Source organism: Chaetodon trifascialis, chromosome 10 (genome assembly GCF_039877785.1).
Source record: "Chaetodon trifascialis isolate fChaTrf1 chromosome 10, fChaTrf1.hap1, whole genome shotgun sequence".
Taxonomy (NCBI): Eukaryota; Metazoa; Chordata; class Actinopteri; order Chaetodontiformes; family Chaetodontidae; genus Chaetodon; species Chaetodon trifascialis.
Genome location: NC_092065.1, coordinates 21,785,001 through 21,810,405, shown reverse-complemented (window position 1 = coordinate 21,810,405; position 25,405 = coordinate 21,785,001). Strand labels below are relative to the sequence as shown.

General features: G+C 42.5%; 1 protein-coding gene across 2 annotated transcripts; it reads right to left on the bottom strand.

Annotated features, from left to right (window-relative positions):
* Positions 1-7,956: 7,956 nt before the first annotated feature.
* Positions 7,957-21,908, bottom strand: chst6 (carbohydrate sulfotransferase 6). 2 transcript variants are annotated; one of them, XM_070972672.1, is made up of 3 exons: positions 21,727-21,908; positions 20,096-20,238; positions 7,957-11,653 (listed from the first exon to the last, which is right to left on the bottom strand). In XM_070972672.1, the coding sequence occupies exon 3, from the start codon at positions 11,563-11,565 to the stop codon at positions 10,369-10,371; it is 1,197 nt and encodes a 398-aa protein (XP_070828773.1). In that variant the 5' UTR covers positions 11,566-11,653; positions 20,096-20,238; positions 21,727-21,908; the 3' UTR covers positions 7,957-10,368. The 2 variants fall into 2 exon arrangements, with proteins under 2 accessions (XP_070828773.1, XP_070828771.1); XM_070972670.1 differs by lacking the exon at positions 20,096-20,238 and having other exon boundaries at positions 21,727-21,869.
* Positions 21,909-25,405: the final 3,497 nt, after the last annotated feature.

The following is a 25,405-nucleotide window of genomic DNA, read 5'->3' as shown; positions in this document are numbered from 1 at the left end:
CTAAGGAGCAGAAGGGACAACACTTTCTATGATTTATGTCTTCCAAGACCATTAACACTGTTGTTTAACACTGTTAGAGGCAGGCCAGCATACAATATAACACACATATCCAAAAACATTTCTGCACACACGCTCTCCTTTACCCCCACACACACTCAGAGAACACAGTGTACTCAGCAAACACTCTGCTCCTCATGCTCTTTATGTCTCAAGCAGACACAGAGTGCAGGGACAGACTACTCATGGATCTCGCTCAAGAGCTGATGCCAAATGCTTTCATTACAGCGTTTATGATGAAGCAAAACAACAGCCAAGACTTCTAAATGTCAAATGGCAATGATACACGCAATACATTCTACTATTTTGTGATGAGCTACGGTTTTGGAACTGTATTGACATGATTTCTGTGGACTTTAAATGCTCAATGTTCATCCCTTGAGAGCTCATCAGAGTCACATTATACATGTTGCTTCTGGTGAAGTCTTGTTTTCTTTGTTCCAGCTGCTCTGTGGCTCTATCCATGAGAGGACCTGTTTTGAATATCCTGCACCGCTGATCCAGATGCATCATACGCACCAGTGTGTAAAGCTGAACCAGGCGTGTTACAGGATGTCTCCACTGAGTTTCATGAGGAACGCCCCCGTCAACATGAGTCACATGTGCAAATGTGCACATTGCTGTAGCAGGATTACTTTACAGTTTATCTTTCTGATCAGTCAAGCCCCTCAACATTGAGTTCTTCAACCTGCTGACTTTGTCATTGTGCTGCTGGTTGTATAACTGGTTGTGTAACCGGTGTTACTTTCATGCACCTCTTCTCAGCCTGTTTTCACTCTCCACAGCCTCCACTTTGGGGGTTCTGAAAAAGCTAGCTGAACTGTTTCTTTCACCAGGGGAAAGGAGAAGACTCCTTCACTAAAACATGAAATCTCCTCTGCAACATCAGAAAACTGAAGGCATGATTCAGGAGCAAAACCATCGTTAAGCGTGTCACCTTCCTGTTCCCTCCTGATCAGCTTCCATCCGATCGTCCTCATTGTGATCACCATCCGGTGTTTTATCCTCACCGTCATCCTCCTCATCAGGTCGCGTTGGGTCACTTCGCTCACGGTTGATCATTCATGCTTTCATCCTGGTACCATTGATTTTTTCCTGCACCTCAGATAGGACACGAACCACATGATCAAAGTTGGTGGCTCCAGCGAGGGCTGGCATTGCTCCCTGTTTTATGGCACATCATCGCAACAAACATAAAATACTCTCCTGTCAGGCATACTGGAGCCACATCTCCATTTATGGCATGATTTAACCTTATAACGGTGGGGAACTTGGCTTGGGAACAACGCTGTATGACAGATGGTGCACATGTAATTGGGTGCAGCCACACCATGAAATATGTTATCAGAGAGAATTCTTATTCTCCTTGTCTAACAGTCAGGACACGTCAGAGGAGACATGGCGGGTGTCTTGAGGTGACAGGTTAAGGTTAAATCAGAGGGCGGTCTCAGTGATCTCATAGTTTGGGGTTTGAGCAATGTGGTTTGTTTTTGTAACTTGGCTCATTTTGAAGATTGTTACCAAAACACAACAATAATTTGATTTATAGTCTGGGAAGACATCTTTCTGGTTGGGTGTGCTCACACTTGCCGTGTGAAACTCCACATATGTCAACTCACGGGTACAAGTAGACTGTGTTCACAATGTGTGGACGTCAGCATTACAGCGGTAGCAGCACATGGTGATATCAGGGGTAGAGGCAACCTGTTAGCTCTTCTGGAGGGTGGATGATAGACACCATAACTGCCTGATAACCTTGTCATCAACACCAATGCGTACTGCAAATCTGATAACACACAGCTCAGGCTTGCCCTTACGTCAATGAAGCTTTACACACACATAAAAAGATCCTAGTAAAGGTCCGTGCTGAACACTAAGCATCACTGTGCTGTTGCCTCGTTACAACATCAGCATAAGAAACCTCTGGTAAACATGATTCATCACGTCGACCTCCCTGTTTTACACTTTCAGTAGGAGACACCACAGACACATTTACAGCTTTCAGCTCTGAACACCAACACATTCTGCTTGTGCACTTGTTGCTGTGCAGCGATTCATTCTTCTTCTGCCACTGGAGTTCTGTAGCTTGAAACGTTTTACTCTTCTTTGGCATTGCTGTTGTGCTGTGTTGTTGTGCAAATGTCACTCTTATTTGTATTCATACAACCCAGATACCAACACAGTACTAGTACTGATTGTGTTATAAGGTTCACTGCTAATGCAGATTGAATTGAAAATACAACTTTTAGATCAAATTACAAGTTTAAAAAGGGTAAGTTAGAAATCATACTGTCAGTATGGAGCAGAAATAAGATGAAACCTTTTTCTATATGAAGTTCTTCAGTACTCCATTGCTCTTAGGACTGGCGAGAATATGGATCTCAGTTTCTACAGGTTTCTAATGGATTGCATTTACTATGTAAGAGAAAAATGTCCTGTTACATATGTGGAAAATATATTCAATCTAAACACTGACGCACTAGACAAAATAATTTATGTATGTAATAATGCACAAATTCAGCCACATTTTCAATAAATCTTTTCACAATTTAGTGATTAGTACTCAAAAGTACTGGTGAATTAAAAGTGTAAAGAGTTACATTCAGTTACTTACAGTTTGAAAATGACTAAATTTAAAATGACTTACTTAAGTTAGTACCATGCAACAACAAAACTTTAAGGCAGACACTGTTATGTGTGAACAGGAAGAGCCTGGGCCCAGTTGCAGAGTCGTAACAAAAAATGTTTATTGATGACAACAAAATCACCTTCACAGGGAAAACTCCGTCAAAGAAAAAGGAAACCAAAAACACCACTGCGGGAAAAGTAGCAAACAAGGAAAAAAGAACAAACATTTCCTCTAATACTTCAATACTCAACAAGTGGTCCAATATCAGCTACGAGCTGTTCTGATCCTCAGCTGTTTGCACTCAGCAGCAGAGAACATCTTAATGCTCCGCTAGTAGCATTTTCAGTGTTAAGTCAATATTCAGAGACAGCACGCTTAATTCCCACAACCCTCTCTTACATCCCAAGGCTCATATTCAAAATCAGGAACACAGTCTGATGACAGATGCATGCTTCTGGTTGTGGGGTTCTAGCACTTGTTGATTACACTCAGCCATGAACGCTGGGTCAGCATTCAGGGAACAGCTGCTTCAAATAAATCCAGTTCTTCCTTACAGATGTCTTTTTCATTTATACCCATGACTGCTTTAGTTACTTAAAGGAAAATAAATGATGCAACACCAATAAATAAAGCAGACAGCCAAATATTCTGAATGGGTTATCAGTAGCATTTGTCTAGTTCAGGTGTACAATGACTCATAGATCACTGTATTAATTCACAGGTTCAGGTATACTGATGCTCAGTGGTATGTTGGCAGGGGTATTGATGAAACCAAGACAAGAGGGTTATAACAAGACAACCACAAGAATAAATAATCAATAAATAAAACAGAAACAGGTCAGGAAAAGAAAACACAGTATGTAAGACACTTTGGAGACACTAACATATTAGACATACTAGAGCCATGAAGGGGGTGTTTGAAGGCTAGGACATCCTTTATTCAGTGGTTATGAGAGGGTGCGTCAGAATAACACCTCTCACTGGTGATGTGAGAAAAGCTGCAGGCTCAAGGAAATAGGACAGCAGTGAGTGGTCGGCAGGAAGGACACCAGCAGACCAGCGAAGGGAGAGGGGTGTATGTGATGGCTAAGATGGTGTCAGAGACGGATTTCCAGAACAGAGAAAGTCCAAAACTGTGCGTAAGATTAGCTGGTCGTGAGGGTCCTTTACCACAGTTAGGGTAGATGTGAGCTAGTTTGCTTTTAGACCAGAGGACTGAATGTACTGCAAGACCCTGTGATGAACACAAACAGATGACGCATAGACTCATTTCAAAGCTGAGTGTCAAACCTCAGCTGCTGTCTTTATACTGAGACCCTTGGACCAAACAGAGCATGTTACATCTGGCACCAAATCTGAATAGTTCTTAGTTACACAGACAGCCAAAAGACTCCACGCCTCCTCCCTGGCGAAGAAGGCACAGCAGCGCCTGCACTTCCTACCCCCCCCCCCCCCAGATTACAGATCTGTGTCAGGTGAGTCTACACACCTTGTTGTTTTTCCTGTCTGTTGAGCTAAAACGCAGATAAGATGAACCACTCAAATAACAGAAAGGAGAGCAGATTATAAAGAAAGTACCACGGACGGGAGAAAAGGAAGAGAACTGCTTGGCACTGCGTTGGAAAAAGCACAGAACATCTGAGACTGCATACTGCCCCATAAACAGCTGAACGGCTTTGATGATTTACTCGGAGCAGAGGGCTTGTTAAAAGAATGACTGAGTGAGGGATCAAGGCAGCAGTTAAAGTCAGCTCCAAGAATGTCAGGGAGAAAGAAAAGTATGTTTTTGAAGAAGTCCTCCCTGTCTCAATTTGGACCAGATTTGCACATTTTTGGCCCATTGATACTTTTACTGGAGGAGCAGACCTGATTTACACTGTCTGCATTCATATTTTTCTCAAGCTTCTATGGTCGGATTTACTCACATTCTAATGTTACCTCACATTAAGGCAGTCACATCAACATGCGCAACAAGTGGATATCAATGAAGCAGCAGCCACCACCTTCTTCCACCAGGAAGAAAAGGAGACATGGACACCTGACTGTGACTGGATGATCAGTGCTCAGACCATCTCCAGACAGAATCACAGTCCATACAATGAGAGCAAAACTCGCTCTAGTCACATGAATTTGATGACTAAATAATAAACACCCTCATACTAAAACTAAAACTGATCAAACTAACCTCACAGCTGTAGGCTGGCCAAACACCTCCTCACTATCAGGAATCAGACGTTAACTCCTGGCAACACTTCAGCAGTTCCCTCTGTGTGAGATCATCCCTAGCCAACGCCATGCAGACAGGTCTGGTGACAAGCAATCTCCCTCATAACAGATGTTTCAGGTCTTTACGCACAGGGGAGTTATGGATGAGAGTAAGATCTCACAGTGGTGATCCAGCTTTCTTTCAATGTTCAGAGTGTCTCCTAAGCAGCAGAGTGCACGCACTTCTCTCAACAGTATCTCTCATTTCAGTCTCACAAATCTACAAGCCAGGTTTTCTAAGAAATAAAAAGACATTTTCCGCCATTATTATTCACAGGGAGCTATAAACATGAGGAGTGGTGTAACTTAAATCCATCACTGTGTTCTAACAACTGTTAAAAATAGGACTTTGGCTCTGCAGGTCATGCACAAGCGGCTGGCCGACGAGTCTGCTTTGAGTGAGCACAGCTCCATGTGCTTTGGTTTTTGACAGGTATCGCCCTAGACCTGCTCCACGACAAGGCCCGGGACTTCGATCTCTTCACACACACACACACACACACACACACACACACACACACACACACACACACACACACACACACACACACACACACACACACACACACGCATCTTTTGCTGAGTGTCTCTTCCAGTGATGATCCAGATTTCCCATCAGGCCTTGCTGGACTGCAAATGTTGCTTTTTGTTAGCGTCTGTGACGTGTCGTTCAGAGCGTGGTGGTTCAGCTCGGTCGTTTCTACCTGGTTTATAGTTTAACCGTTAGCAAAGCGGCTGTTGCATCCTTGACGTCAGCTGCTGTTTTCGGCCCCTGTGATGTATGTCTACAAAGGACTGACAATGATCAAAACTTTGTATTGCAAGAGGTAAAGCATAACTGTACTCTGCTGCTCTTACAGTAGCAGAAATACGCTTAGTGTTGGGGTGTGGGAGACAGCAGGTTAAAGGCAGCGTGCTGTAATGCTCTCTGACGGAACGTTTTGTTGGTTTTTTCTGCTCAGGCCTGACTCATCTCGAACGAGCCTTTTGCGCTGTGGGTGGATTTGCTGCTTTCGACTGTTGTTTCGGGTTGTCTGCTGTAGGTGGGCTTCATTCCGTTTCAAATTGCTGATAATTGGTCCAACCTTTATCTTAACCTGCCTTTGAAATCTTATATCTAGTGGATATACTTAAATGCCTTGGCATCTTCAGTCTGGTTTCCCTCCTTTATGACATTTAAAATGGTCATAACACCTAATATTATGAGTAGGATAAGAAAATTAGAAGTAAAAAATAAATGATGATATAAATAAATAAATATAATAAATAACAAAAGTAGTAGTTCGTGCTCTAGTCATTCACTCATACTGCTTGCTTTTGCTTTTTTGCACACAGTTTACTTCAACAAAGAGACACACACGTAAATTTAATGCCTGTAGATGCTTGTGTTGCAAGAATGCAACAGAAATGCAGAATGTCGTTTATGAAGCACATTCGTATCTTCATTCCACATGTTGTATGTATTAAATTGTGGCCACACAGCTGAAGGTCCTCAGCCAATACAGTGACGTCAGCTCGTTAAGATGTTTGTAGTTTGTTGTTTATAGCGAGTACTCTGTGAGGTCACCAGAGCCAGAGGGCAGAGAGGCCCTCCAAGGCTGCAATAACCTGATGCAACCAGGAAGGGAGTGGTTATTGTGCGCATATTACGTACGAAACATGATTGATGATTTCTCGCTAGAAATGTTCGAAACTTAATTTAATGCAGGAGCTATTTCAAAATATTGCGTTTTCCACTGAGAATAAAAGGATGTCTGCTTTCATTTTTTTGGTTTCACAGACAGAAACTTGACAGTCAGGTGACGTGGACACAGGCCAACAGAGAAGAATAAGGCAAAAGATTGTAGGCATCTCAAAATTTTAGAGCTGTGAATCAAAGAAGTTATTGTACATTTTGATGTGAGACTGGGTCAAACTGGGGAGGATGAAAACAGGTGCTTTTCGGTATACTTTACTTACTGTGAAATGTTGAATGAATTGCGCATGGCTAGTTGAAACCTATGTTCACCTTTTGTTTTTGTCTTTCTTTTCCTTCTTAGATATGTCATCTCTCCGTTCTCTCCCCTCAGTCTTCCTCTTTTTCCTCTTCTGCCTCATTCCCTTTTTATCTACATCAACTTTATTATCAAATGAGGATGAAATGGTTGATGGAGTACAGGATTATGCTACTGTGTATGGCCTTTGACACGGCTATAATGTCCTATAACAAGTAAGATTAAGGGGAGAAACTCTACCTAATAAATTTACCATATCTTTGGCTGGAATATCAATGGACTAAAAGGTGTTAAAAAAAAAAAAAAGTGCTAGGTTATTTTTAGAAAATGTCTTCAGACAGTCATTCTTCAAGAGCTTCATTTCAAAACTGGGGAAATGTGGAGTCTTCAGCAGGCAGGGGGGTCCTTTGAGTCGACCTCCACATCCAGTGGCAGAGGAGTTGGATATTCATTCCTAAATCAAATCCAGAACTATAAATACTTGATATGACTCCAACAGTAATAATTATCTTAATTACAACTGTATATGAGGTGGAGACTTAAATAATCTTGCACATATAACTATGACAAAAAGGAAACAACAGCCATCAACACGACTAATTTCTGTCAACAAATGAATTGCAGGACATGGATGCTAATGAACCCCAAACCTACAGACTACACATATTATTCATTAGTAAAACACACACAGCTGAACAGACTACATTTTCATACCAGGTATAGGGCTAAGAAATGTAATATTAAGACATGTTCATAATATAATCATATCAGATCATGCTGCATTTATGTGTGTACGTGTTCAAATTAGAACATGATAATCACGTGCTTAAAACATTTGAGATATTAACCAGAATGTAAAAAAAAAAAATCTTGCATATCAGCAAGTAAAACAGGCAAACGGCTGAGCGCTTCTGCCGAGAGCAGTTCAGATGTCGAAGAAAGGAAATAAAAATATCAGAAATTAAAAGCACAACTGGCAGCTTTCTTCCAAAAAAGGCGGCAGGCATGGATCAATTACCAAAAGAACTTTATTCAGAACTTTGGACACAGATTAGCTCATTACTTTTAAATATTATTAATTATACATGGAGGCACCATGTTCTCCAACATACAGTGTTACAAGCAGTTATCAATGTGATACCAACACCAGGTTGATTGGGGGGGGGGGGTGTAATACTTGGTAATACTCCATCTGCATAAAATCATTACCAAAGTCCCAAATAATCGAACAGCCAGATACAATTCAGTACAATCAAAGTGGCTTTATACAAACCAGAACCCTTCAAACCACCATTAGCACCTGTATCATTAACAGATTATCCCAAGAATCCAAAACTAGACTTGACACCGATGGCGATCAATGCGAAGAAAGCTTTGAACCATCAGGAATCTTCTCAAAGGACTAGAAATGTTTGAATTCCTCAGGATAATTTAGAAATCACCACCAGCTCAGTGTTATTTTAATAGAGCTTAATCTGAGTTTCTTGGATTAAACAGAGGAACACTAACGTTGCCTCTTATCTCCCTTCTTACTCACATTGGCAAATGAACCTTTGGCTCAGAAAATTAGACAGACAGGAAAAGAGTGGCTCAGATCTAGATAAAGACAAACAGAAACTGAGTCTATTTGCCGGTGATCTGATGTGACTGCGTAGTCATCTAATACTAGAACGTATGTTTCAAAGGCGAGAGACCACCTGCAAAATATCAGGTTATAAGATGAACATTAAAACATTACACACCTTAATGCTTTATTCACCTTTTCTGTCTGGTCAACTAAAGCACACTGATTGACTAGAACTCATCCTGAGGAACAGAAGGAGGTCTTAAATTTCCAGCTTTAGAGCGTTACTCCTGTGCATCACCGGCGTTTTAAATAGATTGTACAATTAATAACTCATCTGAAGAACCCTGCACAACCTATTTACATCTCTGTTCACATAACACAATATATAAGCATCTAACTTTGTTATAAATAACACATTCAAATCGTGGAACACATTTGAAGAAATATGTGCAATTCAGTCTCCCTACAAACACACAGATTGGAATAATGCATCAACAAAACTGCAAAATGTGGACGTCAGGTGGGGCTCCTGGAGGACAAGTGGAGTCAAGCATTCATTAGAGATAATTATGGTTAATTGTGCCGATTCAAACATTTACTGAACTTCAGAATAAATTCACATTAATGGATTGCGGAAAACTTCCACGAACACCATGATTTGGTGTCAGGACCCTCTGAGGATGTTCAGTTTAAAGAAGGAAAAAAACAATTGGTGGAACAAACAACATGCTGCTGAAGGAGCAATCGAAACATTAGGAGAAAAGCTTGTGCCAGCACTGACGCGAATGAAAATCTCCAGTTAATGAAATACAAATTAATGACGACAATATTCATACCTTGTGCGCTCCTTCCGCTTTTCTACAAAAATGAACAAAGTGTGAAATGAACTCGAAGAACAGGTATCGATTACATCTACAACCAAAAATCAATTCTCAGCTGAGCTGTGTCTCTACAGTATGTCCTACGGGATGGCAGATGATGTTTTCCCACTTTGTTTAGAAGAAGTTCATTTGAAAAGACTGAAAAAAAAAAAAAACCCACAGAGGCCCCTCCTTTACAGATTTGGAAAGAAATGATGAGAGATTATTTGATCAGACAAAAGTCACTGAAGAAGAAAAACAGGAAGCGTTTCTGTGGCGTATGACATTTAGGAGGCCCTATAAGGCTTCAAACACCTTGTGGCTTTAGCTGGGAAGGAAAGACGGGACTTCAGTGGAGGACGGTGGACACAGAATTACTGTGAAATGTGTATGTGTTTGTTTGTGTGTGTGTTATGTTTGCAGAGGGTGGGGGCTTGGGCTCAGAGGTATATGTGTTCTGCGCTGTCAGTGACTTCAACATCGATATCTCGTGTCAGCCCGATGTCCTTGGATAATACCATCTTACACAACCTGGATTCCAAAAAGCTGGACTCTATGAAACATAAATAAAAACCAGTGAACCCATTAGGAGCACGCCACATCTCTCCCAGTCTTAAGTTGCTCCTGACCCAACTTATTTGAAATGTGTTGCTACATCAAATTCAGAATAAACAGATATTCACAAAAATCAATGAGGCTGATGAGGTCAAACATTCCAAATATTGGCCTCTGTACCGTTACGTATTTAGTATGTGTCAAATGGGATTAGAACGTGATCACAATCTGTATTATTTATGTTTTAGACCGCTTTATAGGTGTTATTATATATGTTTGTTGGTAAGAGTTTGTCAGTAAACCTCATGGTGGAAAGCATGAAATTAAATAAGAACAATTATATTTGAAAAATAAAGACTTATACAGCCAATAAAGCCTATAAAGAATATAGACTTCAGTCCAATGTAGTCTCTTACTGTTAAAGTCTTTGTCATTCATCTTTTAACTGTTACTTGGATGCTCTGTTTTAGCTGGCAACCAGCTAAACTGATATGGTTCCTGTGGCACTAATAGATCTATATCAAGTCTCTTCTGTTCTTTTTCGCTGTTAACAGTCCTGTACCCCAGCAATGACATGGCCCCTTTACACACTTCCTGGATGCGTTTGACCTTGTTGTAGGGCAGCACGCTGCGCCAAGCCTGAGAGACATCAGCAGCGTTTCGTGAAGTGATTTTGAAGGCCTCTTTCTTGCTGCCTTTGCCTTTTCCGTGGGTCACCCTGTAGATCCACTCCCCCAACTGTTTGGTCATCTTCAGACCGACAAACTCATACATGTTATTTATCTCCTCAAGTGGGTTCCGCGCCACGTCCTCGTAGCGGACCATTTTGTAGCGGCCTTTAAGAAATGGAGGGGGCTTGAGGATCGCCCTCTCATTGATGCGCACATGGCTACGGCAGATCTCCTGTATGACTTGGTACTGCACCTCGGCTGCCGGCATGTTCTTCTGCTCCAAGAGGATGGCGTCATCGTTCATGAAGGCTCTGGCCGACTGCTCTCTAGACCGCATCACAGCACGAGGGTCTCGGACCAGGTGGATGATGCGTAGGTCCAGGCTCGGGTCCTGCAGAAGCGGGTAAAGGGATTCCAGCTCAAAAAATCGCACTTCTTTTAACACCACGTGACTGTAAGTGGCACAGGCTTCCTCCACCACCCGCAGACCTATGGCGTCACATGTCTGGGAGCACACAGTCTGGTTGCTCAACTCATTACGTGGCGTGAGAGGACAGACCGGTGGTGAGCACAGCGCTCGGCTGTGACTCCACATAAACAAGTTGGACACATTGTGCTGCACTGGCAGGTAGACCTCCATCGCAGAGAAGTCGCACTGGAATATGCTCCGGAACAGATCCCTCACAGCCATTCGGAGCACCCGCGCACCAGGTCTCTGTAGTCTGGTCCACACATGCCAGCCGGGCTCCATAAGGTAGAAGACAGATGGATGCTGACTGAATACCTGACCCAGGAAGGACGAGCCTGATCGCCACGATGACAGCAGCAGAACGTGAACTTTGTCATTGGAGGGGGCGGAGTTGCAGGGACTGAGCTGGGCGTACCAACCCCAGAACAGCACCACTGCTGCCCCCTGCAGGATTACCAGGAAAATCATAGTGCTGAGGCTCACTCTGCAGCGGGGCATGATGGATATAGATCACTGTCAGTCTCTGGTGTTTGAAGCGGATCTTTCTCTTTTTCGTCCTCCGTGGACTCTCCACAAAAAGACAAGGCTAAGGGTGAGAGAGAGAGAGATGGATATGTTGAACAGGAAATGCTTGTTTCAACAATGCAAAAATCACCTCTTAGCAACTGTTAAAGTTGATATAATGCAGTTGGTAATGTAAAATAAGGCCACTTTCATCCTAAAAAAGCATTGTCAAAATACCTTAACAAAACGGACTGTTGAGCCAAAAGCAGTTTTTTACTGAAAACAACAACATGTAGTGTTATATTTCACATTAACATTCTCTCTTTGAGCAGTCATTCACATTTGAATGAATCAAATCTCACACAATTTAACACTGTCAATAAACAGATGACAAAAAAATAAATACCTGGTTACAAAAAAGCCCCTTCAACAACCCTTTCTAAGGGATCAAAACAGGGTGATACGAGATAAAGTTACAAAGTGCACATCATTGTAAACTAGGACTCAGGCTATAGTGCAGTTAAAACATGGCTTAAACTTTCCTTTCTTAAGTTTCCTTTGAATATAACAGCACCCACACGCCTCTGTCGAAAGCCGTCCATTGTCGCCTGGTTTTGAAAAGGAGGCGGTGGAGAATTTGCATTTGCCGTGTCTTTGGCCATCAAGTGGTATTTCAGACTGGATGTGCTACGGTGATAATTCAATTCACACCGACAATACACACAGATAACTTTGGTCTTGTCAGTCGACCCATCCAAACCGGTAGCCTACTCTTTCACAGCTAGCGCACAGGCAAGACCAAACACGTGCGTGGGACGTGCCTATTGTTTTGTTTCCGGTTTACAATCGGATCCTGTAGTTTTTCCTAACGTTACTAGCAGTGGCCACAGCTTATAAAAACCTACAAGTTTCTCTAGGTCACAAAGAGCGTTAATTGCGCGATAATAAAAATGACGCCCTTAAAATTGATTTGCGTTAACGCGTTAATAACGTGATATTTTTGACAGCACTAGTTTATTTATGTTGTACCTACCGAAGCAAGCTTCATGAATTGCATGACAAGTTGATACAGAGCACAGGGCCAACAAAGTAAGGACAGCAGGCACAACATCAATGAAAGACCAGTCTGGAGAAGGATTTTTCTCTCCCTTACTCTTTTCAGTCCGCACTGTTGACCATTCCCATGTTTAAAGGAAGGCTGTTCCAGAGCCTTTGTGCCACATAATCCACACACTCCAAAGGCTTCCGGCGTCACTACAGGGGCGAGAAAGGCTCAACTTTACGCAAATGTCTCAGGTGAGACCCAAACATGGTTGTTTTACTGTCCACAGAAACACAAGCAGGTGTTTACTACTCTTCACATGGTGGCTGAGGGTCTGGGTCGCTGTATGCACAGACATGAGTGCATCGCTCATCGTCTCTGCTGGTAACCAGCAGCAAAGCCTGTTAGTGGGCAAACATGTAGTAAATGGAAAGATGCTGGTTCCATGTGTGCACTTTTTTGGGCAGAGTTTCTCAAAAATATCATGGGCCTCCAAGATATATGACAGCTATCTGGATCCACCCAACATTAAGGAAGTCTATTGGCTTCAGTCCATATGAAAATTTCACTTCAGTCAATGTTGGTAAGTCAAGTCAAGTCAATTTTATTTCTATAGTGCATTTACAGACGGCTGAGCCGCACCAAAGTGGTTCACATGAAAGTGTTTAAAGTACAATAAACACAGGAATGAACTAGGGCAAAAGGGAAAGGGTTAAAAGACATTGACTACAAGAGTTAAAATAAAGCAAAAAAAAAGAAGAGATAATTTAAAAGGTAATTAAGGATTACTAGGGGACATATTCACTAGCATTTAAAAAAGCAGACACTAATCAAAGGCAAGTGAAAAGAGGTGGGTCTGCAAATGGGACTTAAAAATATTCAGAGCCTGAGCTGCATGGATGTGGAGGGGGAGGCAGTTCCAGAGTCTGGGGGCTGCTACTGCAAAGGCTCTGTCTCCCCTGGTTTTTAACCAGGGCACCTCCAACAGCAGCTGGTCAGCTGACCGTAGAGTTCTGGAGGGGGTGTGGTAGCGTAAAACATCAGACAGGTAAGTGGGGGCCAGACCATGGAGAGATTTGTAAACAGTCAGTGGAAGATTAAAATCAGTGAGGTAACGGATGGGGAGCCAGTGGACCGAAGCAGGTGAGGAGTCTGGCGGCTGAGTTCTGAACCAACTGCAGGCGGCGAAGCTGTGATTGATCAGGAAGTAGTGGATAGATATGAGAAGGATAAAGGACACAGGACAGGTCACTCTCCTTGCCCTGATCTGGGCTGAAAGACAGGAAATACTACCATTTGGAAGCTGTTCTGTCATGATCCAGCCTGTTTGCAAAATACTGCTGTGGGTGGACCCAATCAGAAGGCTTCCTTTGTTGCTGGATCACAGAGTAAATAGCAGTCAGTGAATACAGTTTCAATTATCTGACTGTAGACGTGACCAATAAAGATAGAAACTAATCATGTTTCTTGCGTTCACAAACGCCGGACTGCGAGCAGCCCCTCCCCTTTCACTCAGCGTACTGCCCGTGCATCGCAGAGAGGAACAGAACTTTCTGCTAACTAGCTGCTTTTAGTGTAGTTTAACATAGAAATCATGACGTAACAAATCAGTTTGCTTCAGTATTTAAAAAAAAAAATGTTGCGAGTAGCAGGAAGAAGGGCTGGGGGAATCAAGGCCACTGTAGCTGCAGGGCATGTAGTTGTTTGCATGGCATAAGGCCAAACTAAGAGGGCATGGTGTGCATGGTCCTCATGGCCATTGTGACATTCCTGAATGCTGAAGTGCTGCACCCACTTACTTACGTGGCACGTGGCCATGTTAACCAGTTGGGCTGTTCAGAAAGAGTGTGAAGCTCTGCAGCTGGCTCATGATCTGCTTAGTTTCAACGTCTGTTCTGTTGCTCTGCGTGCTACAAGCGAATCTGGCAGGAAAACACATTGACAACCTATTACAAACTATAGAAGTGATATTTTATGTATGGTAGTAATGAGTTGTAAGTATTCTTCAAATACTTACAACTGCGGAGCTTCATTAGAACACAACAAAACCAATCATTATCCAGCCCAGTATTGTCTACAGTAGACACACAACACACTCCTTAAACTACTGCAGCACAATTGGTTAATGCGTACATATCTGACCCCAGATAAACTTAATAAAATAAATAAAATAAATTCAACAGTGCCAGATGTTTGTATAAAATGTGAAAAGGAAAAAGGCACACCTTTTCACTGTTTTTTCTGGTTGGTTTTCGGGCTTCCAACAAAAGAACCGAGCTTCAAAGCTAACACCATCTACTTCTCTACCCTTAGAAAAGATAACATATGCTATTAAGGGCAAACAATCAGTCTTTCCGAGTGGTGATTTATAATGTAGTCCTCTTAGGGCTGGGCCGATTGCGATATGTCTCGCGATAGACACGTCATCAATATCAATATGAAATGCGTTCGATAAAGCATCCATCCATCCATCCATTATCTATACCACCTATCCCTTTCGGGGTTGCGGGGGACTGGAGCCTATCCCAATGGGCGAGAGGCGGGGTACACCCTGAACCGGTCGCCAGCCGATTGCAGGGCCACATACAAGGACAAACAAGCATTCACGCTCACACTCACACCTACGGACAATTTAGAGTCATCAATTAACCTAATGAGCATGTTTTTGGTCTGTGGGAGGAAGCCGGAGTACCCGGAGAGAACCCACGCATGCACGGGAAGAACATGCAAACTTCACACAGAAAGGCCCCGCCTGACCCGGGGATCAAACCGGCGACCTTCTTGCTGTGAGGCACGCGCACTACCTGCTGCGCCACCGCGCAGCCCTTCGATAAAGCATTCGATCATTTTTTTTTCTTCGTCGGAAGAAACCTGAAGTTGCGAAGCGAGGTTGGTTGCATGAACAAAGGCACTCGCTCTCAGGTAACTGAGCAACGTAGGGAGTAATCGCTAATCAGTGAGAGAGACACGCTAACACGCCAATCATGTTACAGTATCAAGTTTACATTTTTACACTTTTTTTACATTTATTATTTGTGTTTTCCATGGTTGTGTTGACATTTCCTTTCCTTTCTGCCTTGATAGCTGAGGGGATTATAATCAGAGGAAGGCTAAATTTAAAATAAAAATGTTTGAATTGAATGTATTTTTCTCCCGGTCCTTATTTTAAAAATATCAATAATTATCGATATCGACCAATATAAAACACTTATATCGTGATAGAGTTTTCAGCCATATCGCCCAGCCCTAAATCCTCTGTAGCCCACCTAGATGAGATGTATAGTAGAAGATACGGAACGATTTAGCATTGATCCAACATGATCCAACAGTCCTCAACAAACAATTGCCTGACATATTTGTTATTATTATTTATTTATTTTTATTAATATTATTTTAAGTTATTTTGTCTATTATTTTACTAATTTATTTTACATATATGTTTGTATATATGTGAACTTGTTCGGGGGTGGGATATTGTCATTGTATTGTTTTAGGGCGTGCTGTGTATGTTCAGAGGTGTTCGCTCTGCAGAGTGCGTGAAAGTTTAACTGTGTTGAAATAAATAAAGATATTGTTGGAAAAAAAAAGGAAAAGATGAAAGGGACATGGTGTTGTGGACTGTCCTTTGTCTCCAGCGGGAGACCAAGCTCACTGCTGACTGCGGTGATCCATGCAAGTGTAGCATAATCTGCTGTGCTCACTGAACAAGCCCTGACATGATGTCCTCACCTTCAGACCCTCAGGATACAAAGGTAAACACCTGACATCATGGCAGATTCTTCCTCCCCTCTTCACGTCCCCCTCTCTGATCGTTCAGCCTCAGCTCTTATCTGTAGCTGGTGCTATTCACAACATTCTGGGCGGATTTTCTAACATCCTTGACTCACCGTCAGGTCATGAAAATGAAAATGTAGAGCTTGAGTTAACCCTGTGCTGATTGGCGATTGGATTGTTAATATTAAGGCAATTTTAACTAATTATGCTATCAGAACTAAGGTTTTATGAAAATAAGCTTGAGTGCCAAGGGAATTTCAAATCATTAGTTAAACCAAGCACAGACACATGGACTTTCAAAAGGGAGGCACTGCTATTATATAAATGATTATTTACATATTTTAAACCCTAGAATAAACCTTGAGCTGTTTTGCTTGCAGAGAGCTTAAAGGTTCCATTATTTCAAAGCTCCGTCAGCATCTGACCTCACCCTCGGTAGGTTTGTTGCTGAGGACTCAGGGACGTGCAGTGTTGAGTACCAGCTCTCCAGAGCATATTTATTAGTGCGTTACTGCCGCCACAAGTACACACTCTCAGCATAATGAGAGGTGACCCCCTATGATTTGACGACGCCAATCTTGAGTTACTAATTCGTAGACCTGTGATTCATTGATGTTGCTGCATTTCCAAAGACCCAGTCAAGCCTCTGAATCTTCTTGTCCTCACGAGTTGCTACATACTATAATTCCTCTAAGTGGGTGTGGCTGTGAAGGACTGGATCCTGGTAATGGGCAGTTTCAAACAAATTTCTATTTCCTTGAAATCTAGACCACACTGGATTGTTCAACAGACAGAAAACCCAGGATTAAAGGTGCGTGAAAGAGCACGGCAGCAGTGTTGAATAAGCTCGAACAAGAAGGAGCTGAGCATCCTCACGGATTCTGTTCAATTACACACATTTGCCAAAAACATCAAGCCGCTTCCCCCCCCCGTGCCTATGTTCGTTATCCATTGCTATGAAGTATCAAAGGCATCTGTTGTCTGTGCAAATATGAGCATGCCTGGAGGCACTGAAATGCAAAGCTGCCTAGTGTGGCATGTAACTGTCCTCTAGTTGACTCATTTGAAACATTAACATGCTGTGGAACCTCCAGGGTCACACAGTGTGGATGTGCCTCTAATTGTTGAAGCGTTTGCAGGGATCATATTTCTGCCTGTGTCAAATATCTGTTATAACTCTGCTGACGACACATTCAGCTGCATTTTGTGTACGATTTTAATTGCGTCTCCAGCTAATCACTGGTGAATCATTGATAGGGCACCCACGTGATGCAGGCAGAAAGGCTCTTCCTTTTCATTGCAGAGACCCAAATTCAAGGCCAGGGGCCTGGTGAGGCTGATGAAATGTGCAAAACAGCCTCCTCTACTGATGATTCTTCTAGCAAATGTTTATTCACTGGATAATGAGATGGATGAACTCAGCAGCATCACTGCAGAACGGTGTGTGGTCCTGGACAACAACATTAACACATGGATGGATGTGGCCTTTGGCTACATCAACAAATGCATCTATGACTTTGTAGCGAGGTCGACTGTGTGGACATTCCTAAATCAGATCCCTGGGTTAACAGAGAAGTCAATATTAATAGGAAATATGGATAAGCGCAGGACATGCGGTTATGCACTCCAGAGAGAAAATACAGGGACGAAGTGGGGTCAAACTAGCAAGGCTCCAACTCCAGGAACGTGTTTTGGGCTACACTTCATGTTCTTCCACAAATGCAGGCAGAAAACTGCCAAGAAGACAACTAAACAAACATGGAGGAGAGTGAACAGGACAGGGCAATTTCAAACAGGAGGTCTCAAACAAGCAAAGAAAACCAAACCAGGAGCTCATTTCTAAAACGGGCTATTCTGTAGCATTGGCACAGTTTGGCCATGAAAAGTGTGACACAGAGCAGAAAGTCATACTACGTACGTTTATACGAAGAGAGTCTATGGATGAGAGCCACAAACGCATGGTCGAGTGCTCCAAACAAACTCTGGATGCACATGTTTCGAGAGGCTTTTGCCCGCGGCACAACATGGCAAAGAATCATGACAAAGTCTTCAACATGAACATTTCAGACTTTGTTACAGTCTTACTTGAAAATGTGCACAAAGGTTTGAAATAAAAGGAGAATTTATTTTCAAATCAAATATGAGTGCGTGCCTTTTATTTGTCAAGTAAGTCAACCCCCCCCCCAAAAAAACAGACTTGTGTGTATATATTTATATTGTTAAATTTTTTACTTATTGTTATATTTTCTACTATTGTTACATTTTTTACTTATTGTTATATTTTCTACTATTGTTACATTTTTTACTTATTGTTATATTTTTTACTTACTGTTATATTTTTACTTTTTTAATAGCTTCTTTTTAAGAGATGTGTCATGCACCAACCTCACCAAAGCAAATGTGTAAAATCGTACCTGGTAATAAAGCTTTTCTGATTTCTGGCATATAATTCAAAGTGTAATAAGAAATAGGCAGTTTACAGAAGATGTGCTGTATGGTGATTCTATCATTATCTGGAACGACCCATAATGGGATATGTGGGCTCAGCTGTGTCTCACAGCTGTAAGCATGATGTTAAACATTTATTTACGCTCCAAGTATATTTTTTCTGACAATATGCATGCAAATGTGAGGCTGTCCAGTGAACAAATAAATATATTTGTCTACATTTTGCAACCTAGGCGGAGCAGAGTGTCCTCCTCTCTGGAAAGAGACCGCCACAAACACACACACACACACACACACACACACACACACACTCATGCACACACCTGTTCAGAACATGGTGGTTCATATTGGTAATTGTCATTTTTATGATGGTTTATAGTTTTAACCATTACCATAACCACACATGGCTGCTTCGCATTCTAGCTGTGACTCGTTGGCACTTTCTTGACCACAAGTGTGTTTAATTATAGTTGTTTACAGCAATATGTTAATCGGAAAACTACAACACATTACCAAAATCTTGTTAGGAATGTGTTACATAACTTTGTTACATATTACTGTAACATGTTACTTACGCAACACTGGTTGCAAAAAACATCAAATGCCACGATGAAACTGGCTCTCGTGAGGACCACCCCAGGAAAGACTAACAGCTAACAGCATCTCAGGTTAGAGCCCACGCACATGCTTCACAGAGTTCAAGTAGGAGACACACCTCAACATCAACCATTCAGAAGAGACTGCGTGAATCAGTCCAACAGCTGCAAAGACACCATAACTGAGAAAGACCAGCAAGAAGAAACGCAAGCGATGGACATTAGACCAGCGGGAGCCTGGAAATCTAAAAATACTTTGGTCTGATGAGTCCAAATTTGAGGTTTTTGATTCATGGAGGAGGAGGTCTGATGTCTGGTGTGGGTGTGCTTTGCTGGTGGCACTGGGGTCTGGAGACACCTACTGCAGTGGGAACTACCACCAAAGCAATTTTCAGTACTCTGCCTGGTGTTTCCATGTCTGGCTGCATTAACAATTCATAAATAAAATTTTACTTTCAGTTTTTATTTTCAATGAAAATAAGTAATTCATTAATAATGAATTAATAATTCATAAATAAAATTTTACTTTGAGTTTTTATTTTCAATGAAAATTTTCGCTTCCAATGATTAGAAAAACCACATAATCAGAACAACATTAGCTTTATGTGGCCTTCTGCTTGACAGTGACGCTCTCATCTTATCTTGTGTTATAAATCCAGTGTACCTTGTTCCTCGCAGCAGTGCTGATTCACCCCACAGTCACTCTCAGCCAGGCTGTGGCACGTTTACTTCAGCTCACAGCGGTCAAACGAGCTGCCGCCACTTGGATTTTGATGACCGTCTACAGGTGCTGTTACGGTACTGGTGCTTGGAACAGCCAAAAAGGACAAGAGTTGCATTTCAGCAATTCTTTATCACATTTTATACATAAAAATAATGAATTAAATTAACTTAAAGTTCACAGTTTAAACAAAGCTTTTTTTTAAGTTGAATGAATTCATGTTTCCACAGCCAATGAGTAACTGTGTTCAGTAATCATGACATCAGTGCTGAGTTCTGATTTTTGCCAGAATCCAGCAGCCCTACTGTCTGTCTGTCTGTCTGTCTGTCTGTCTGTCTGTCTGTCTGTCTGTCTGTCTGTCTTTGCTCTGTTATTATAGCATAAATCCCTTTAAATCATCAGGTTAAGAAACATACATTACTCCATCACTCAAAGATCAAACATTTCAAGTGAAACAAAGACAAACATCAAGTTATTGCATTCAAAACTAATAATCGTGAGCTGCTAAGAACATGTGTGACCGCTGTGGCGTTTCACAGAAACACATGGCTGCAGACAGCCTCGCAGAGGGCAGACATCCACCATATATTGTATCTTCATTATTTTAAGTTTCCACACAGAGCCTCTTGGTGGATAATGCACTTAGTCATCATCATTTTGTCCTTCACTCGTCCAACCAAGCCTGTTTTTTCTCCACGCATTGCAGGCGTGGAGTCAGCCCCACCAACTTCTCCAGGTTATTTTAGTTTTATTTAAGGACCTCTCGACCGCATCAAAAATGTCCTTCTCCCCTGTCGTCCCATGCAAAGCAGCTGCATCCAATGGAATTAAAAAGCTGCTGTGTGGTGTGGCTGCTGGTCATACTTCAGCCCCCTTTGACCATTTCAATTCAATCTGATTCATGCCAATGCAAAATACTTTTTTTTAGAAAAAATATGATTTTAACGGCATATGTCATCAACTTTACTGTTAAAATGTCACAGCTGAAGTTTTTGTGTCACACACATGAGTTTGGTGTTGAGATATCTAAGACACACACACACACACACACACACACACACACACACACACACACACACACACACACACTGTTTACACTCCACCTCCATGATCCTGACCCCCCACAGCCGGTGAGGTCACTCAAAACGGGACAGCCCTGGGCTTCTTGAGGGTGCTTCAAAAAAAAGTCTCCAGCAAATGTAAAATTGGGATTTTTATAACTAAAATCATCCCAGTGTTCACACACACATGTCACGCTCCGTGTAGCCCCCGCTGCACTCACATAACCTCCTTAATGGGGGGGGCTTGAAACGAAACTCTTCCGAGTTAGTCCAAGTAAAGATAACTTTCTGCATGTCTTTAATCACCAGGCATCCCGCTATTTTTCCAACGTGTCTCAATTCTGAATTCAGAGGACAAACGGACGAAATTACTGATGCGTTGTCCCAAAGAAGTGAGTCCTCCGGAAACTAGCGACACGAATGAGCAAAGTGAGGAAAAGGCGGTCATGGCCAAGAAAGAGGAAATTTACTTATTTTATCTGATCTGATCAACATTTGGCTGATATATCTTACCTTCAGCTTGGTTTTCAGCCTGTCGACGGAGCCGGTGCGCGGTGCTCCGTCCCGTCCCCGCGGTCCTCTCCTCCTCCTCCCTTGTCCTCGGCCCGCGCCTGCTCGGTTACCTCCACTGCCCGCTTGTGTACAAAGCGGTGTGTTCAGACGTGGCCAGAGGCTCCGCTGAGCTGACTGGCAGTGGGCTGGGCGGGGGCTGGTGGTCCGAGATACAGGAGGGTGATGGGTGGGTGTAATGGAGCAGGCGGGACCTGAGCCAGTTCATTCAATGTCCCAGCAGCAGGAGGACAGAGGCACCATGCTGCGAGGTAACCTCTGTTACATCTGCTGAGCCACGAGTTTGCAAAGACCCAACAGATCCTCTCCTCGGCTCACAGCACTAAAATAAATGACCTCCAATTATAAAATTACATTAGTCAACGAGGAGAGTGTTTACAGTGACAGTGCATGATGGAGGCTTCAGGTCCCTGTTCTATTAATATTATCCATCCTATGTTACATATTATGCAAAACTGGTGAGTAGACTTACATGCATGGTTGCTTAAACAAAGAAAACATTTGTGGGATGAGCATGTCCCAGAACCTATGTCATCATATGCACGGCTTAAAAGCTCAAAATACTGTGGATGACTGTAATTGTGTCGATGGATGGAGAAAGCGAAGTTTGATCTGTGTTGGCCACTCAGATTACATAGCAAAGATCTTACAAGTTGGTGACAGTTGGTGCACAGCCACTGCACATTCCACAAGTGAACAGGTTTACCAGGAACAGGTGATAGTATCATGATTTGGTATGAAAGGGGAGTGCTCAAAAGGCTCTAAATGTGAAATCATCTGAACTTAAATTAAAGCTCTGGCAAGTGCAGCTGGAAAGAGGTAACCCTGGGCATGTTCCTACTCCTCCTCTGCAAGAACAAAAGCCTGCTGTGACATCAGAATCTGAGTCTGAGAACTCCTTCAGGAACTTGGCAAGAGGTTTCCGGACATGAAAGGCAAACTGAGAGAACTGGCCATATTTGTTTTGTGGCTCTAGCTGATGTGTCCCGCAACCTTTCTGCAAAGAAATCATCAAGCTACAAACAATGAGCTCAAAGCTAGGTGCAGCAACCTCCCTTTGCATGTTTTCCATTGTTAGTGCCAAAAATAAACATCCAGAGTGAGGCAAGGCTTATAGCAGGGTGCCAGCAAATGACTGGCAAGTGGTAATATAGTCGTGCATTGTTTAAGTGAAATCTTTCAGTGATGTGCTCCCCAGGAGAAAATGTTAAGTAAGAAAAAAAAAATTCCTAAATATGCATGTGCATGTGAAAATGTGCATTTTCGTCACTTTTCTTATATTCTGATTAAAAACACAAGTACAAATTAGTTAGGTTTAAATGCAAGGGCCCATAATTAACATTGACTGGAGCATGAATATCAAGCATCATTTCATGTGACATTGTATAGACTGAGCTCGCACACAGGCGGTCACACATAAAGAGGTCCAAGGCAAATTGACAGACAAAGACATAATCTTGCTGTGTCCTGCACCTTCTAAAAGCTTCATTTACCACAGCCATAGCTTGACTCACAGTGATGGCAGAGAAAACACTGATATGCTTTTAATCAATTGAGGGGGCACAGTGAACTAAGTCAGGGGATGTTGCCCCCCGGTGCCCTCTTGTGGAGCCAACGCTGTTGAGTTCTATAAGCTCTGTGTATGTCCTGAGGATTTTCTCGTTCTAGGAGACAAATGCTGAAGATTTCATCTCTGTTTGGGATGACCTGCTGCTGTGAGCAGCTCTTTTCAAAACTGACTCCCACAAACACTCAAGACCTGGAAAACCAGCTGAGGGTAGCATCATCATCATCATCACAACCATCTGAAAAGCAGCTCCAGTCATTGCAGAGGTGAGTGTGATACACATGTTCATTAATTTAGTATGAATGATGTTCAAAAAAAGGAAATAAGAAAAAGGTTCCCCACCCCTGCCATAAGCTTTTATGTTCATAGAGCTACTCCAGCTACTACTACAGACCTGTCCAGGAATTAGTCCCTCCCGGGAGAAATCAGCATTATTAATGTTATCGATATTTTCTGGTTGTGATTTATTATTATCATTATTGTTGTTGTTATTGGTGGTTCATTTCTTTGTGGGATATCTTGCAATGTTAGTGAATGGCATATTGGGTTTTTATTGTGGAATGAAACTGAAAGAAGCAAGAAAAACTTGCTTCGAGTGACGTCAACCTCTTGAGAGTTTTCTATGTTTTCTTTAGAAGTCAGAGCTTCAGCCATCATATGGCTAGGTTGGTTTAAGTATTCGTAATCATATTCCTCTGTGGAAATGGAAATGGAAAAAGCTCACTTAACGTGGACAGTTACTCAGCAGGTGCAGCCATAATACAAGAATCATTTTATGGATTCCAGTCATGAAAATGGGAACAGGTGCCAGCAACCAAAGAAAGTGCAGCCATCACCGCTGCATCCCATCCAACGAGCAGCAAAGCCTTTACTCCAGCCTGCCGGCAGCCAGCCTACATCACTGCCTGCTAGCATTCAGCCTGGTAGCTTCCAGTCTGCCCCTTGACCTGCTAACATCCAGCCCACTAGCCCCCAGCCTGATTCCCACCCTGCTGGCATCCACCCTGCTTGCCACCAGCCTTCAAGCTCCCAGTCTGCTAACCTCTTCATCCTGCATCTCAGCCTGCATTCTAGTGGATCAGGCTTGGGTTTGTGAGCCTGCAGCCATGTCCTGAGCCAGCTGGCCTACTGTCCACCTGTCTTGCTCCCACATTACCTGAACCCCACAAGCTTTCTGTGGATCAATTGAGGATTTTTGATTCTTGCCTATTGTTGCCTGTTGGATTAGTTTGGACTGCCTTCTCTGTATTTGACCTTTGCCTGCCTCTCCATCCTATTAGCTTTGCACCTTATTTTTGTGTGTACAAATATTCATTGAATTGCTTCAGCTTTGCCTCCTGTGTCCCTGCCTCCTCTTTTCCTGCTACCCTGCTTGCACAATTTTGACAGGGTCAAGCAACAATGAGGCGAGGATCACCACTTTGTGAAGAACTGTGAGGGCAAATAGCCCACAGCTTAAAAGCAACATTTATCAAGGCACAATGGTAGGGAATTTAGGGATTTCACCATCTAGACTCCATAAGGGGAAGCTGTGGCTCAGAAAGTAGAGCAGTTGTCTACTAATTAAAAAGTCAGTGGTTCAGTTGGACAAATTACTGAACCCGATAGCTGTGCTATCAGTGTGTGAGTCCACATTTCAATTAGTTTTTGGAAATCACAGACATAGTGTCCTCTGGGCTGAAGACGACCATCCAGATTGTTGCCAGGGCAAAGTTCAATAGCCAACATTTGTTGATGTTGTCTTTTCCAGGGATGACCCTGTTTATTCCAGCAAGACACATGTCAAGCCACATGATGCATGTGTTACAACAGGGTGGTTTCTTAGTAAAAGAATCAGGCACTAGACCGGCCTGCCTACTGTCAAGACCTCTCTCACATTATGCTTTATGAAGGGCAAAATAAGACAACAGAGATCCTGGACTGAAGTCATATATGAAGCAAGAATTTCACTTTCAAAACTTCAACAATTAGGGTCCTCAGTTCCCAAACACTGGTGATCAAGTGGTTTTCAAGTGTCTAAAACCAAGTCCGTTTCTCATAGAGTCAGTCCTCCTT

Bases quoted from the DNA above. Each gene is read 5' to 3' on its own strand.
- chst6 (XM_070972672.1), bottom strand. From the start codon at position 11,565: ATGCCCCGCTGCAGAGTGAGCCTCAGCACTATGATTTTCCTGGTAATC.